The sequence below is a fragment of the Protopterus annectens genome, chromosome 3.part1, assembly GCF_019279795.1.
Source record: "Protopterus annectens isolate FY-2018-M chromosome 3.part1, PAN1.0, whole genome shotgun sequence".
Taxonomy (NCBI): Eukaryota; Metazoa; Chordata; order Ceratodontiformes; family Protopteridae; genus Protopterus; species Protopterus annectens.
In genome coordinates this window covers 350,238,281-350,255,605 of record NC_056732.1, presented here as the reverse complement: position 1 = coordinate 350,255,605, position 17,325 = coordinate 350,238,281, and the positions used below count along the sequence as shown (strand labels likewise).

The 17,325-nt window shown below is 38.9% G+C and overlaps 1 protein-coding gene across 1 annotated transcript in view; it reads left to right on the top strand.

The window, feature by feature from the left end:
• The window catches only part of TAX1BP1 (Tax1 binding protein 1), a 1,493,491-nt gene that overhangs the window by 1,153,494 nt on the left and 322,672 nt on the right, over positions 1–17,325 (top strand). Inside the window, exon 15 of the mRNA XM_044066810.1 lies at positions 13,309–13,510. Within this exon, the coding sequence (XP_043922745.1) occupies positions 13,309–13,510 (202 nt within the window). The remainder of the gene's footprint in view (positions 1–13,308; positions 13,511–17,325) is intronic.

The following is a 17,325-nucleotide window of genomic DNA, read 5'->3' as shown; positions in this document are numbered from 1 at the left end:
GCAAGTACCACAGCAAGAGCAGGGACAAGGATTTTACTCAAGACTGTTCTTGGTACCCAGAAAGGACAAAGCCTGGAGACCAATACTGGACCTCTGTTCCAAATACATATCTGGATATTCCAAGATTCAAAATGTTGACTCTGCAGCAGCTTCTGCCCATGCTGGGCAAGAAGGCTTGGCTTGTGACTTTAGACCTAAAAGAGGCATACCTGCATGTCCCAATCAGACAGTCATGCAGAAGATACCTCAGATTCATAGCTGGCTCAATGCATTGCCAATTCTCTGCACTGCCCTTTGGCTTATCTACTGCGCCCAGGGTCTTCACAAAATGCCTGGCTCCAGTAATTGCATTTTGCAGACAAAAAGGAATACACATATATCCTTACTTGGACAACTGCCTTATTCAAGCAGAGAACAAGGACATTCTTCTACAGCATCTGGCATTTGTAAAAAGATTACTAACATGCCTAGGCAACACAGTAAACAAAAAGAAATTAAAACAAGTACCCTCTCAAGAGATAATATTCCTGGGTACAAGCTTAAATACAACTGCCCAGATGGCTTATCTTACGCCAGACAAACAAAGGCAACTGACTACTTATTTCAAAATGTTGGCAACAAAGACCCAGTTATCTGCAAGAAAAAATTCTGCAGGCTTTGGGCTTCATGACATCCTGCATTCTGCTAATTCCATATGCAAGACTGCATATGAGGAAACTTCAATGGCATCTAAAAAGTGTTTGGACTCAACATTGCCACAGCCTGTAAACAATAATTACCCTCATTCCCTGCCTGCAACAGGAGTTTCGATGGTGGGCAAAGGCCTGTCACCACAACAAAGGGCAGCCTTTCATTTTACCCACAGCCAGGCAGATATTAACAACAGATGCATCAGATTATGCCTGGGGGGGCCCACATGGCAGGAAGATGTATTCAGGGCACATGGTCTGCAAGCCAAATGCATCTACATATCAACCAAAAAGAGATGCTAGCCATAAATTTGTGGGACACAGCATTGACTTACCAAGTACATCTGCAGGCACAGTTCCTGCCAGGAAAGACAAATACTCTGGCAGACGAACTAAGCAGAAACCTCATGGATCCCCACGAGTGGAAATTGGGTCTGCAAGTCTTCAGCATGATAACAAGGAATTGGGGATGCCCAGACATAGATCTATTTGCCTCCCCTCACAACTGCCAACTACAGAGATTCTGCACAAGGACGTATCACAAGCAAGCATGGAAAGTGGATGCTCTATCTTTCAGCTGGAAAAACTTAACAGTATATGCCTTTCCACCACTGCCTCTCCTCCCCAAGGTACTCCTAAAAGTCAGACAAGAGAAGCAAAAAATGATACTGATTGCCCAGACTGGCCCCGCCAGCACTGGTACCCAATCCTAAGGAACTTGTCTCAATACCCAGCCTGGACATTACCTCAAATTCCTCACTTACTGTCTCAACACAACAATCAGATCCTGGACAGCCAACTCAAGACGTTAAATATGGGAGCATGGCGGATAATGTATTCATTCAAAACACACCTCTCTAAAGCAGTGATGGATATTATTTTGGAGGCCAGGAGGCCTAGTACCAGAAAATCTTATGCTGAAAAATGGAAGAGATTCTGTGCTTGGTACCAGGCACAAGGGATTGATTGTACCAAATATTCCTCAGATTTTGCAATATTTAACTGAGATGCTGGACAAAGGCCTATCCTTTTCAGCAATTAAGATTCACGCCTCTGCCATTTCAGCTCATTACAATACAGAGCCACCTATTTTTTCTCATCCTTTATTAAGGCAGGACCTCAGAGGAGCCAAAAACTTAAGGCCTCCAAGGAGATCACCAATACCTGCATGGGACCTCAATTATGTCTTGGAAAAACTCACCCTGCCTCCTTTTGAGCCAGCCGCTACTGCTGATATCAAATTTTTATCATGGAAAACAGCTCTGCTCCTAGCAATCACCTCTGCAAGACGAGTCTCAGAGCTACAGGCACTCATGGCTGTGGAACCTTTTATCATTTTCCATCAAGATAGGGTTTCTCTGAGGACAAATCCGACATTTATGCCTAAGGTAGTGTCCAGTGTGGCCCTTAACCAAACTATTTATTTGCCTACCTTTTACCCAAACCCACAGAATAAGGATGAAAGACTTCTGCATTCTTTGGAGATACAGAGACAGCTGCGCTTCTACTTGGACAGAACCAAAGCTTTCAGAAAGACTGAGCAATTACTAGTGGCATATGCTGCAGGATCACAAGGAAAGGCTATCTCAAAGTAGACTGTTTCAAAGTGGATAGGCCACTGCATTCATTTCTGCCATTCACAACATGCCAAATCAGTGCCTAAGGGCATTAGGCCACATTCAACCAGAGCAGCAGCCACCTCAGCTGCCTTCCTCAAAGGAGTACCAACCAAAGACATTTCAGAGGCTGCTACCTGGAGTTCAGTGCACACTTTTACAAAAGCACTATCACTTACCACTCTACTCTAAATCCAGGGCAGGCTTTGCCACTGCAGTGCTGCAGGGCCTCATAGCCGCTCCTAATCCTATTTAGCTCCAGCATCCCAACCTCAGCTTTGGGATTCAACCCAATTGTAATGACTGCAACAGTGAAACACGAACATAGTACAGTTGTGTACTTAGCATAAATGTAGATGTTCGAGTGTATTCACTGTTGCAGTCCAGGTTAACCTCCCACCATCCCCCTTATTTTTGCTGGAACTTATCTGTACTTCTCTATTCTATACAACCTATGTGGTGTATTTGCTTGTAGATGAAGGAAAAATTTACCTTGGTGCATGCATGCTTTGACATATTTTTAGACTACCCTTTTGGGGGCACCTGACATCTGGGGCAAGAAAAACTGAAGAAAATGGCATCGGCTGCATCTTTTATACCCCTGGAGCACTGACGTCCGGGAGGAGGCGACAGCAACCGACGCCAGACCTAGACTTTGGAATTCAGGCTGACTGCGGGTAGCCTGCCAGCAGGATAACCCAATTGTAAGGACGGCAACAGTGAATACACTCGAACATCTACATTTATGGTAAGTACACAACTGAACTTTAGTGGATTCAATGATTGGCCCCCAGCTTGCAGTCATCCAGAAGCCTTCCACATTAGCCTTGGCTTCAGAGAAGTATATTCTAAACAGGAATGGTCCCAGAGCAGAGTCTTTGGCACACCACCAGTAACTGGCCTCGTGATGGATCTGGATTCACCCACTTTAACCATGTGTCCTGTCCGTGAGTCTGGTCCATCTGGTGACCTAGGGATTTGTGCCCAATTTTGAGAGTTTATTTATTTGACATTTGTAACTGGGGTTGGTCCAACTGAGCGAAAAGCTCATTTTCAGTGGAAACCCAAGGAGAAGAGCTCCAGTGCAATAAAAGTATAACCAAAGAATAAATAATGAGGGGATGATGACATTATATAAACAAGGATGAGAGAGAAGTTGTTACATAAAATGACAAATACTAAGAAAACACAAAAAATGAAATATAACTAAAGAGATTACATATTTTGTAAGTCATATAAACTAGAAACATCAAATATTAAACAGGTTGAAACAGTGGAAAAATAAATAAATTTAGTACAGAGAGATATATCAAATATTAGAGTGATAAAATAAAGACCCGCTGTGGTGGTGCTGCAGTAGCGTTGTCGCCTCACACTTAGACGTTGCCCATTCGATTCTCAGTTTGAGCGTCTTCTGTGTGGCGACATGCGTGAATGGGTGTTCCTTCGTTGAAGGTTGTGCGTTAGGCCCGGCAAGCCAGCACATAAAAATCTACTGCCAATCATTAGCGGACCGGAGTTCCGCTGTGGCGACCCCTAACCGGGAAAAGCCGAAAGACACAACAACAACAACAACAAAGAGTGATAAAATAAAGAGATATCCCAAAGTTCAGAATACATAAAAGTGAAAGCAGTAACAAAAGTGAGAAAAAAAATTTATTAGAAATAAAGAAGGTGGAGAGTGTTCATGTAGAGTTCTGGCAAGGCAAAGAGTTCCTTAATCATACTCGACTGGGGAATTGTGTCAAATGCCTTGGCCAGGTCGAGGTAGGCAGTATGTACTGCTTTACCCTAACTATGGCCTTAGTGACTTTATCAAAGACATCCAGCAGATTTAATAGGTGTGACCTGCCCTTGATAAAGTCAAATTTTGTCGGTTCCAGTGTTTGGAGGCTTCCTATGTCATTATTTAACAGGACCGTGATTATTCTTTCTTGCATATAAGACTAGTCAAACTTATTGAGGCATGGAATTGCCCAGGTCAGTTGATGACCTGCATTTATGCAGAGAGATGACTATCATTGTCCTCCATTCTACTGGGACAAAGCCAGTCCAGAGGCTGTTATTGAGTAGAGATTCTAATGGGCCTGATAGGTCCTAATTCAAGCTGTTTAAGAGGCAAACTGGTATATCGTCAGGCCTCATTGAAGCTGTATTTTTATTTTTAGAGAGTACAGTGGCAACCTATTCTTTGGTGATAATTGGCAGAGGAGTGGTGGAGGGTATTTCTTGGGGTAGAGCAGGGTTATGGGGAGGTGAAATATGACCTGAATTTATCGACCAGCAGATTTGCTACATCTTCCACCTGAGTATAGGTGATGCCATCTACAACTAATTCAGCACAGTGTTTGTTGTTGCCCTTAAGACTGTGGACATAACTTAAAAATGCCTTGTAGTTTCATTAGCTTTGGGGGCTATTTTTACCGCAAAGTCTGCTTTCAGAGAACTTATTTGGACTGCAGATTAGAGATTGCCTTCCATATGAAGGATTGATTTCAGAGTATAGGCAAAGAGAAAGAAATAGGTGGGTCCTAAATGAAAGACCAGCACTGGTAACGTTTTTAGTATAATCTAGAACAGTGGTTGCCATTAAAAAGTAATAATTAGTATAGCATTTAAAATTTTACATAACTATAAAAATCAGAAGAGCTTAGGAAGGATTGGGAAGAGAGATTGGATAATCATTTCACAAAGAAACAATGGGGGATATATGTATGTCTCCCAAATATGCAACAAAATATAGAAGATTTAGGATCTTTGCCTGGAAGTGTTTACATGGGTATTTTTATACCCCAAGCAGACTCCAAAGAATTTTTCCTCAGGTAGACAGCAAATGTTGGAGCTGTGATGGGGAAGAAAGAGGTGGCTGGGAACAGCCTACTTTTCTCAACTAGCCACCAGACCCCAGCTATCTGCAAGGAAGATCTTGCAAGCTCTGGGATTCATGGCATCTTGGATACTACTTATTCCGTATGCCAGACTGCATATGAGGAAGCTTCAGTGGTACCTAAAAAGCCTTTGGTGTCAACACTCTCAAGACCTGGAGACTCTTAGACCTATAATTCCTTGGCTCAGAAAATATTTTCTTTGGTGGGCAACAGTATGTTCCCACAACAAGGGACTACCTTTCTCACCACCCCCTGCCGCCCAGACCCTCACCACAGACGCATCAGACTATACCTGGGGTGCACATCTGGATGGCAGGTACATACAGGGACAATGGAGTCCACAGCAAATCCCTCTGCACATCATCCAAAAAGAGATGATGGCTGTCCAGCACACCTTCCCTTCTCTCCCCAGGGGCTCTCCTGATCAAAACAGACAGCACCACTGTAATGTGGTATATCAACAAGCAGGGAGGGACTCACTCCTACCCTCTCTGCAGACTGGCCATGACCCTTTGGCACACAGCCTCTCCCATGCAACTCCACCTGTTAGCATAATTCCTACCAGGTTCTTTCAACTCTCTGGCATTCCAGTTAAGCAGAAATATTCTGGCCCCACACGAGTGGCAGCTCAACAGAAGAATCTTCACCCTAATAACTCAGAAATGGGGCACCCCGAAGGTCGACCTCTTTGCTTCCCACACCAACCATCAGCTCAGCAAATTCTGCACCAGGGAGCATCACTGCATGGCTTGCAAAGTGGATGCCCTGTCCTTCTCCTGGGTCAATCTGTCAGTCTATGCCTTTTCTCACACCCCATGATCAAACAGTTCCTTAGAGGGGCTTGCAACTTGAGGCCACCTAGAAGAGCACCAACCCCAGCTGGGGACTTTAACTTTGTGTTGGAAAAGCTCACCCTACCCTCCTTCCTGGACAGTCTCAGCTTTGGGAATCAACCCAAATGTGATGACTGCAACAGTGAAATATGAAGAACAGTACAGTTGTGTACACTTACCATAAATGTAGATGTTCGAGTGTATTCACTGTTGCAATCCTGGTTTCTCTCCCTCCATCCCCCTATTTTCTTCTCTTTCCTTAGAAGGGACATATTGGTATTTACTTTCTACTGGTGGGGTTCTTCCACCAGAACCTGGTCCTACTTGGGGGCTCCTGACAGGTTAGGGCAAGAAAAACTGATGTAATGGTGTCGGCTGCCTTACTTTATATTACTGACTACTTGACGTCAGTCCTGAAGAGACAGCAACCGACACAGAAATACTAAGTCTCTGGTATTCGGGCCGGCCGAGGGCTACCCTGGCAGGGGTAACCCAAATGTGATGATTGCAACAGTGAATACACTTGAACATCTACATTTATGGTAAGTGTACACAACTGTACTTTTTAAAGATTCCCTACAGATTGCTGTGTTAGAGATGCTGGGTGAGCCAACTGGAGTAACTAGGGAAATTATTTTTTAGCTATGGTACAGATTCAGAATTGCCTAGACACAGTAAGGCTTTGCTGAGTCTAATTATGATGGCTGGTATTCGGGCCGGCCGAGGGCTACCCTGGCAGGGATAACCCAAATGTGATGATTGCAACAGTGAATACACTTGAACATCTACATTTATGGTAAGTGTACACAACTGTACTTTTTAAAGATTCCCTACAGATTGCTGTGTCAGAGATGCTGGGTGAGCCAACTGGAGTAACTAGGGAAATTATTTTTTAGCTATGGTACAGATTCAGAATTGCCTAGACACAGTAAGGCTTTGCTGAGTCTAATTATGATGGCTGCTAAAAAAGCAGTTACTAGAAAATGGAAATCAAAGTCTAAACCAACTTTACTAGAAGTAGAGAAGATAGTAACAAAGATGAAATAACGAACGGGTATCTTTTGAAAAGGGTAGGAGCAAATTACATAGGAAAAATGGGAAATGTGGGATCAATACATACAGAGGAGGAACAAGGTTTAAAAGAAGGCAGGATTTGAATGAGCTATGTAATGACTGGATGTATTAAAAGTAATGTATAATGTTTGCAGCTGCAGTTGTTTCGGCATGGTTTGGAATGTATAATGTTTGGAACTGAAATTGTGTTGCTATGGTATATTTCCATTTATGTAAATGTAAGATTGCCTGTATCATATGATAATTTAATAAAGATGTTTCTTGTTCAAAAAAAAAAAGTCTGCTTTCAGAGACTTGACTTGTTCCCTGATTCACTTGTTTAGACTAATGATGGACTTTCTACTCTGATGTGCACCTTCCCTTTTGCCTCTCAACAAGATTTCTTCTCTTGTATAACCTATTAATACCAGACATCCACCAGGGTGGCTTGTTTTTGTGGTTTGTCCTGGGTTTATTTCAGTCTTGTACTGCTGTTTCTATGCATTTATTTATATGGTCGTACAGGACATTTGTGTACACCTCTGCATACACTTTTATGTTTTCAGGATTTGGGGGAGTTTGGAGTTTTTTGGTTTAGGCAGGGGTCTAGTTTTACCTTATTTTCAAGGGAGACCCGCTTTGTGATCTGATCTTAACAGTGAGGGCATCAGACTTGTGATGGTGGTGGTGGGGGGGGGGTAATGCTTTCAAATATTTGTGAGAACCAGATCTAGAATATTTATTCCCCTAGTGGGAGTGCAGACTAGCTGCTTCAGGGCATTTGAATTTACAAAGTCAGAAAATCTTTGGGCCTACATATTAATGGTTGTGTATGTCTCCCAGTTAATGGAGGACTAGTTAAAATCACCCATGAGTATGGTATGGGCTGGATGGTGAGTGATTCAAGTAACTTCGGGTAAGATGTATGGGTTTCATGGTTCACAGTGGGGGACCTGTAGCTAGCAAGGATATGGTAATAGATTTTTCCCATGGTTAGTTGGACATGGGGTAGCTCAAGCATGTCATATTATTTGGTCTCCCTGGTAACCAACAACAGTTTTTTGAAAACGGAAACAGGCGTAATGAAAGAGTGCCAAATCCATTGTTGGGGACGGAAGTTAACAGACCGGCATTGTCAAATCAGACTGAGAGTAATACGAACTCTTTCAGGGGCAGTAACAATAATAACAGTACATTTGTTTTTTTAGGGGGGGACAATGGAATTAAAGGACATTATTTGAATGTTAACAATTACACGGACTTGAATTTTGAGACCTGGACCACTAGGAGGTTTAATTTTACTGAAGGTATAATACCTAATAATGTAAATAATTTTGATGATTATTTTAGAGTTTTTAGTGATAAATTGTATTTATTTAAAGTAAATCAACTTGAAATCGACTATTTGAAACAATGTATTCATGTGAACCGAGTGCCCAAGGGGTTGCGTTTTTTTAAATATCCCAATAATGTAAAACCGGATAGTATGTTACATCAACAGTTGTCCGAGGTATTTAACAAAGCAGGCATTGAAGTAATGAACCTCATGATTAAGGATTATGAAATCAAAGGAGAAAATCTTTTGAAGGAATTGAATCAATTAAATCAGACATTTACTAATGACAAAATGGTGGGGAAAGAAAAGATTAGATATGAGAATGTGTTTAGAGAGGTGGACCATCATTGTAACAAAATCATTGATAGGAAAATTAGAGAGAGATCTGGTAGAATATCGAGAAGGTAGGGCATATCCATTGCCTAACGTTAGGCATTTGGTCAATTTTCAGGACAATGTGTTTCAAGGGAATGGGGAAGAAAATTCTCGTGTAGAACATACGAATAATTTTTCCAATGAACCCCAGGTTTTGAGAAGGAGTGAGAGAATAGCTGAAAAGGGTAGAAATGTATCTACTCAGGATTTTTATTATCAGAGGGGGGGGGGGGAGAGGGAACGGTTTTCAGGGGAGGAGTTGGAATACTGGACAGAATTAGATACTGTTTCTGAGAATGAGATGAACAATGTTTTGGTAGTTAGTGGATCTGATTCGATTTCAAAGCAACAAGTGATTTGTAAAAAAGATAATTTTACTATTTTTAATTTTACGGATATACTTATCACGGACCAGCATTTTAAATTGTTTACTAAGGGTTTTCATTTTGTTCCCTTGCGCCCTGGATTAGTTGCTAACACTATTATTGAATTAAAACTGTTTGTGAGACAATTAAATCTGAACATTTTTATTTAAAGATAAAAGTCACTCTAAAGCTGACCTTGTTAGGAGCAGCACTTTTAACCCCCCTATTCATCCCTCTTTAAAAAATTTTGAAGAATTAGTAGAGAGAGAAATTAGGCTTCTCAAAAATAAAGAGAATAATAAGGAGAATAATTTTTCCACAGAAGACATTGAAATTTTAGGTTCTCTTAATGAAAATAAATGTAGAGTTATGAAACTGATAAGGGGGGGGGTGTAGTTTTGATGTATAATAATGATTATGAGATCCATTTACACAACATATTACAGGACAATAATCAATACAAATCTGTTTTTCAAAATGAGATTAATATAGCTTATGCCAAAATAAAATATTATTTGTACGACCATTTATTACAAGGTACTATCAATGAAAGATTATACAATTTTTTGAGGGTGGACAAACCAAAAATACCTACAATTTTAGGTATCCCGAAGACACATAAAGGGATAGAAAACATGAAATTTAGACCTATTGTAGCTGGGGCAAGAGGTATTACCGAGCCATTAGCTATATTTGTAGGTACTACAGTAAAGAAGTTTGTAGGTTCAATACAACATATTTGCAAAGATTCGTGGGAGTTCATGAAAAAAATTAATAGAAAATTGTTTAATAAGGAACTATTAATGGTAACAATAGACGTTACTGAACTTTTTCCAAGTATTCCTCATGAAGAGGGAATGGAATGGTTTTCTAATGTTTTGGTTGGTGAATCAGGGTTAGACAGCAAATCTATTAATCTTGTGATTGAATTTACTGAAACGGTCCTTAAAAACAATTTTTTATACTTCAATGGGGAATACTATCATCAGAAGAAAGGCGTAGCTATGGGGGCATCTTGTGCCCCCTTGTATGCCAGTTGTGTATTATACTATTGGGAAAATAAATTTATTTTTGAAACTGATTGGAAAGAATACATTGTGCAATACACAAGACTTTTAGATGACATTTGTTTGTTATGGAAGAGTTGGACATGTTTTTTGCATATATTAATGAAACAACAGATTTTTTAAGATTCACTATTAATATTGGAGATGAAAGGTTAGATTATTTAGACATCACCTTATACAAAGATTTGACAAACAACTGTTTTCAATCCAAAATATTTCATAAAAAGACCTTTTCAAATATATATTTACATTTTGAAAGTGGCCACCCCCTGTATCAAAAAAGGGGATTGTGAAGGGACAGATAATAAGGGCCTCTAGAATGACAAGTAGGTTAGATGAATTTATGAATGAGGTGTCCTTTATTAAAAACTTATTTTTGGAAAGAGGTTATCCGGGGCAATTTATTGATCAACTTGTTAAAGAAGTGGTTGAGAACAGGGAAAATAAATATTATCCACTTATTGGCAAAGGAAAAACCAATATAGAGACAGTTGGTACTAATTTGGAGTACAAGACTGGAGCATTTGTTCATACTTTTACTGAGTCATCATTTGAGACTGAAACAATTAACAAATTTTGGCATGTATTAAGAGTAAATGATGAGACATCTGAGTATGTACCTATCCAACCTAGGTTTGTTAGAAAAAGAGATTTGAACCTTAAGGAATATTTGGAGAGGGGAAACAGAGAGCGGACATGTGATAAAAGAAAAAAGAAGGGCACTTTCAAATGTGGGGCGTGTCATCAGTGTCCTTTCATGTTTAATAAGACTACTTTATACATTCCATCTAGGAAATTTAATGTAAGATCTTTGCAGTATTTTAACTGTAAATCGAAAGGGGTGGTTTATTTGGGGATGTGTGTAACATGTTCCAGTTTTTACATAGGGAAAACTGAAAGGCACTTGAATAGAAGAGTCAATGAACATCTTTATGATGTTAGTAAAAGAAAAGAGACTAATGCCTTTTATAAACATTCCCTTACATGTCCTAATATGGTTCTTAAGTTTTTAGTGCTGGAGCAAGTGGATTTAGACCCCAGGGGTGGAAGTTGGGAGACGAAATCGGAGTATAGGGAGTTGAGTGGCAACTGAAGTTGGACGCAGGAAAGACCCCGGGGTTAAACGACAACATTAATATTAGTAGTGTTCTTAAATTAAGATCTGCTAGGTTGTAGTAAGGATAGGGGAATTTTTTATTCAATTTTTTATTTAATAATTTTTATTCAATATTTTGTTTAAAACATGTTTTATGAGTTTGGTTTGGGAAGGATTGATTAACATTTTTATGGTAGTTTTTAATTTATATATAATACAAGAAAGAATATTTATTTATTTATTTAAACATACTTCAGTTTTTTATTTAATTGAATTGAGTGGTTCCAGGTCTCTTTTATATTCTATATTATACTTTATTATTAATTTATTCATATTTTACGAAACCTATGTATTTAAGGTGCAATAATAATTTTTTAACATGGGTTTGAGTATTTTAAACGATTGAATAGTTGTAATTTTTTTTGTGTAATAACAAACTTTTGTTCATTGATTATGTGGGGATCACATGATGCTATGAGAAGTTATTTAAGCACATGGTTGCTTATTTTCAAAAATGTTCTGAAGAAGCCTGGTACTGATACCAGGAGAAAGCGCTTAACGATATTTCTGTTGTGGCTTCCATTGAGTGTTCGTGGGTGTTGGTGACACTGTTGTATCGTCCAGTTTGGAATAAATTTATTTTATTTTAACTGTTTCATCTTCCTGTGAATCATTACAAACAACTTTGAATTGTTAATTGGTTACCCTGCTGGTTTCAACCTGTCTGGTTATTGGATACATCTCGAACATACTGTATTTGTCTGTTCAAGAATTAAGTGGCTGTCAGTGTACATAAGGCAATTGTTACATTGCCTCAAGATGCCCATACCCATCAAGCTAGATGTAGAGATGGCAGGAAAGTGCCCATCCATGGTTGCAAGTCCTGTTGTGCACTTTGCAAACGATAGAAGTGGAAGGTATTTGTAACCAGATGAGGGATGGATGCTTGCTTTGCTTACTTGGTGTAATATACAGCTAACCTAACCAGCGATACTGTCCAGTGCCTAAACCAAATGCTGTCTGAGCAGCGTTAGTCCTGGGTGCTATATTAAGATGTAGACTTCTAACTAGTCCTGATTGAATGCATAAATGCTGCTCACAGCTTAAGCTAGTTGCCCAGTGAGTAATGCATGACTGAGATAAAGTTCCAGGATGATTTTTTTTACAAGGAATTTTTTAAGTTCTGATGATTGTGCATATGCAAGGCAGCACTAACCCCCGTTGCTGGTAGAGCAGCTTTGCACAAATGCGAGGCTTGTATACAAGCAGAAAATAGCAAGTTTTATATTAACTATGCCCTAAGGCCAATCGGGTAAGCATTCATTGGACTTTCTACCAGCAATTCCCAGCTCATATATGTGAATTCAGCCCTCTCCTGCTACCAGACGTTGACTCTCTTAATGTAAAATGACTGGTTTGGAATCCAGGTGCTAAGGAGCCACAAACAGATGCCTGATACTAAATAAAAATCACTATGTATAATGTCTTTTAATGCAGAACAGCAGCCCTTACAGCAGTATGAAAATGCAACTTTGAAACTTTAAAGAAGTGCAGAAAAACAATAAATAGCACACAAAACTGTTACAGTACAGTGAAAATAAGCAGCACAAGTGCAAAATGGTACTTAATTTCATTTGTCTTGTCAAAGATGGCTTCAGATGTTAGCAAAATCTCTCAAGGTCTCTGGTGTCATTGCCAAACGAAGAACAGCTCTTTTATTTCATGTACATCAGACATTTATTTCTGTTGAGATATCTGCAATGCATACCTTTAGTAATGTAAAGTCTTGTTGGAAAGATGTACATCAGATGTACATTGATAAGTATGCAGTTTTGAGGACTATTGTTAGATGTTCTTATCTTTTTCCATAATTCATTGCCAGAAACTGAAATCTATTATGTCTTAGGTTATTAAGATCAGTATATTTAACATAATTTTTATTCCTCCAGAGTAAACACCTTTAACTTGCATTATACATGTTATATTTAAGGGACAAGTACTGAAGCTGGAAAATCCTTTTGAACAGGTGAAAGAAGGGCAGAGTTCACAAGCTCCACTGTCTCAAGCACCTCAGCAGCCATTTCTGTATTATCGAAATCCATATTGTCAGGATGTTGGACTATCACCTGAGGAACGTGACCAATCGCGTCTGCTTCAGTTTGGCAATCCCTACGTAGCCCAACACAGGAGAGGTGATCATAGATTTTTAGCTTATTAGCATGTGAAAACCTTCATTGAGGACAGTTTGTTAAATAAAATAACAGAAAGGTGCCATTTACTTTATTTTGAAACACATTTGCTTGTGGAAAAGTACTAATTGTATGTGACTTGAGGAAGGTTAATTTGTAGAAGAGTTTATCTTTACCTTGTTTAGAAAGTAAGCATGATGCATATTAAATGTATGGAACAGATTTAATGTACTCCATATTAATGTGCATTGTCTGTATGGTTTCCTTTTTCAGTTGTCTGTATACTTGCTTACATGCTTGACAGTTTTTGGTGGGATCTTCCTTTTTACTGGAGCCCCTAGTGTTTCTGTAAGCATTTGGTAGCCGTTAGAGCCTTATAGATATCTTTAAGCTGTAATTCGACTCCAATATTTATACCTTTCTTCATGAGCTGAGGTAGAGATGGTTTGCATATGCATAGTTTGTCTTGGACAACCTGTACGTAGGGTCTATATTAGAACATCGAAGTTTCCAAATTTCGAATGTTCTAATATCGACCCCTATTCAGTGAAAGCTGAAATTATTTTTCCTAGGGAAAGAATTTGGTTGTCCATTTCTGTTACTTCAGTATTTTCAGCGCTGTGATAGAAAGTTACGGGTCGGGTTCAGTAAGTTTGCGATTGAGTGCGGGTTAGGTTAGTTAGGGTTAGGGTGCGGGTTAGGTATGTCTGCGATTGTGTGGACGTGAGGGTTAGGGCGCAGGTTAGGTATGTGTGCGATTGTGTGGACGTGAGGGTTAGGGCGGGGTAGGTGAGTTAGGGTTAGAGCATGGGTGAGGTGATTGTGTGATAGTGACGGACCTTAGGGTTAGGGTTTTTGTTAAGGTAAGTGGATAGTTAGTGGTGTGTGTATAGTTTAGTATAGGGTTAGGTGTAAGATTTTAGGTGTATGTGTGTGGATTGCTGTTTGTTTGGTGTGCTTGTGTTGTGTGTATGTGTTTTTGAAACAGCAATTTTTTTCTGTATGTTCGATGTTTTCAGCTTTCGCTGAATAGGGTTCGATATTAGAACATTCGAAGTTTTGAAACTTGGATGTTCTAATATAGACCCTGTACGTACAGGTCTTGCACTAAACCAGTTATATTTATACTTGGTAGAATCAAAAACTGTGACAGATTTCAAGAAGGTGCTGGTGGACATACATAAGGCAAGTTTATGCTGGGTAAGAGAAGAAAAAAAGAGAAAGAAGCTGCTGGTTATGAGAGATCTACAGTTTACAATGAAGGTAGAGAAACAGACTAGGTGGGCCAGGTAGCCCTCATCTGCCATCAGAATCTGAGCCTCCAAGTGGCTCCAGTGTCCTTGTGATCTTCCTCAAATCCATCAGTTCATCAAGTAGCTTCAGTTTTTCGAAGTATATCCACAGAGCACACCATTTTGAATGTTAAATAAAAAAATTACCATTAACAGAATGACTAATGTCTCTGCTGAAGTATCTTCATGGTTACAAAATTCTAACAAACCAAAGATTGCATAGTAAGAGTTGAAGCCTGTCCACCGGTATAATGACACTACCCTCCATAAAGAGCTGTGTCGAAATACTATTTGACATGTATGAAAATGAGTCAAAGGGGAAAAAAAAGAATCAAACAATATATTTTATATGCAGTACAAATATATTCAGTAACTGCTGAACTAAAAACTTAATGTCAGGTTCATGAGGCTCCTGGGCTGGAGTGTTTTATAAGCAAAAAAAAAAAAAAAATAGCCAAGCTTCTCTCTCTTTTAAAACTTGTAATGCATTATAATAGAATTCAGAATTAAAGTGAAGAAACAAGATGAAAAAAGTTAAGTTTATAATACTGAGAATGAGGCTTATTAAAGGGCAGAGCGGTTGGACTCAAAAGGCGCTGTTCTAAAAGACTTGCTGTCTGTATAAGTGACTTAGTCTGATGCATGTCTGCTTTGTGAATAGGCCTTACACTAGGGTAAATCACTATACCTAGGTAGTCTTTTGGAATCTGGCACATGGTGAAAACATTGCATATATCTCTTGTGTGTTCTTGAATTCTTAGTCTGACCTTCCTCTTGCCTGACCAACATAAAATTGCACGGATGTCAAATGCTGAACATCATTTTATGTTATAACAGCTTTGATATGCTGCAGTTGATAAAAGGTAGTCACTGATTGTTTTTTTTTTTCCAGTGGTGTTCCTATACAGTTATATTGAACAATCTGTACAGGGTGGGCCAAGTCTAATGTTCAAAAAATGTATGTGAATGGAGCAACCAGTCTATAAAGCTCAGTCTGATAATATGTGGAAGTTGCTAGAACGCTCATTAAGGTGGCATCACTTAACATACTGTACCACTAATTTGAAATGCTGTCTGGTAAAGGGGCATTCAGGTTGGAAAAATAAACCTCTGTGTGTCTGTTATCAGTGACCTGTCTGTAAGAAAGATGTCCCAATCTTAATTTTTCCTTACCTGTAGTTAGCCTAGCTAAGTATTTAGACAGTCGTCTGATGAGTAATCCTGAACTTTCCCTCATGTCTAAGGCGATGCATTGAAATTTTCCTTCATTAGAGAAAATTCTGTAAGCCTGTGGGAACTCTGCACAAGGTGTGCAATGCTGACTGGAAGGAAGTTGTTGGTAGAAGTTGGCTTCCTGTAGGATAGTAGTGCAGAGTTCCCTGTGTTTTGCATATTCTAAAATAGCAAGACATAGGATGGATAAATCTTGAAAAGTAAAATAAATATTAAAGTCATTTGAATTTAACCTGAAAAAATTGGGACTCCAGTCTTGCCCCATTTAACTATAAAGAAACAGGTCAGCAATATGTTGTTTATAAAGAAGAGCATTTGATCCTGTTCATCCTGTCCATCTGCACCAACTGATGGGTCTTGGGATTGCTTGTTGGATCCAAGCCAACATACTAGTGCAGCAGCCCTCGAGCTCCTTAAATGTTTCCTCTCCCATAATATAGCTGTGTTTTAAGCTATCTCAGATCTCATTTGTCACAATAGTTTTCAGGCGCAGGTCATGCTTTGCTAAGATAAATGCTCCTCCTCTTATATTTTGACTATATGTTTGCTGTAATCCCTTTTCTGCTGCTTAGCAGTAATTCTGGGTTACTTTTCTGAGCTCCTTCATTTACCTCTGCCCAAATGTTCTCCCTTTTGGTGTCAACTAGGCCATTGGCCTGTTGACATGCTTTTCTTGATTATTGTTAAAAAAAAGAATTGCACACACACACTATATTTGTGTTTGTATATATATATATATATATATATATATATATATGTATATATATATATATATATATATATATATATATATATATATATATATATATATATATATATATACATACATACATACATACATAAATACACACACACACATATATGTCATTTACGTATATGTGCGTATGTTTGTGGTGTAAAATACAAGCTTTTCATCAAAATGAAAAAAAAAAAAGCTTTTTATTTAAATAATGCTTAAATATCTTAAGTTGCACATATAGTGACCTGCATGGTGGTACCTTTTTGTACTTCTCTGTCTTTCTTTTTTTTTTTTTGTCATTGGTTTAACCAGAAAAAGTTATCTATTTGCATTTTTAGTTTGTTCTGGAATCTTTCTCTTGTAGCTTCATTTGCGGTTGTGTGACAATTTTGTAGTACTGCAAGATTGTTTATGGACTATGCTGCACTTCTATTTCCATAAGTAGAATTACATGTAAAGGGTTTTTTTTTGTATTTTGAGCCCAATCTGGGGTCTCACTTTTAGATGCTTTCACAGCTGCGGCAAGACTGTGATCTGCCACCGAATTTCAGACT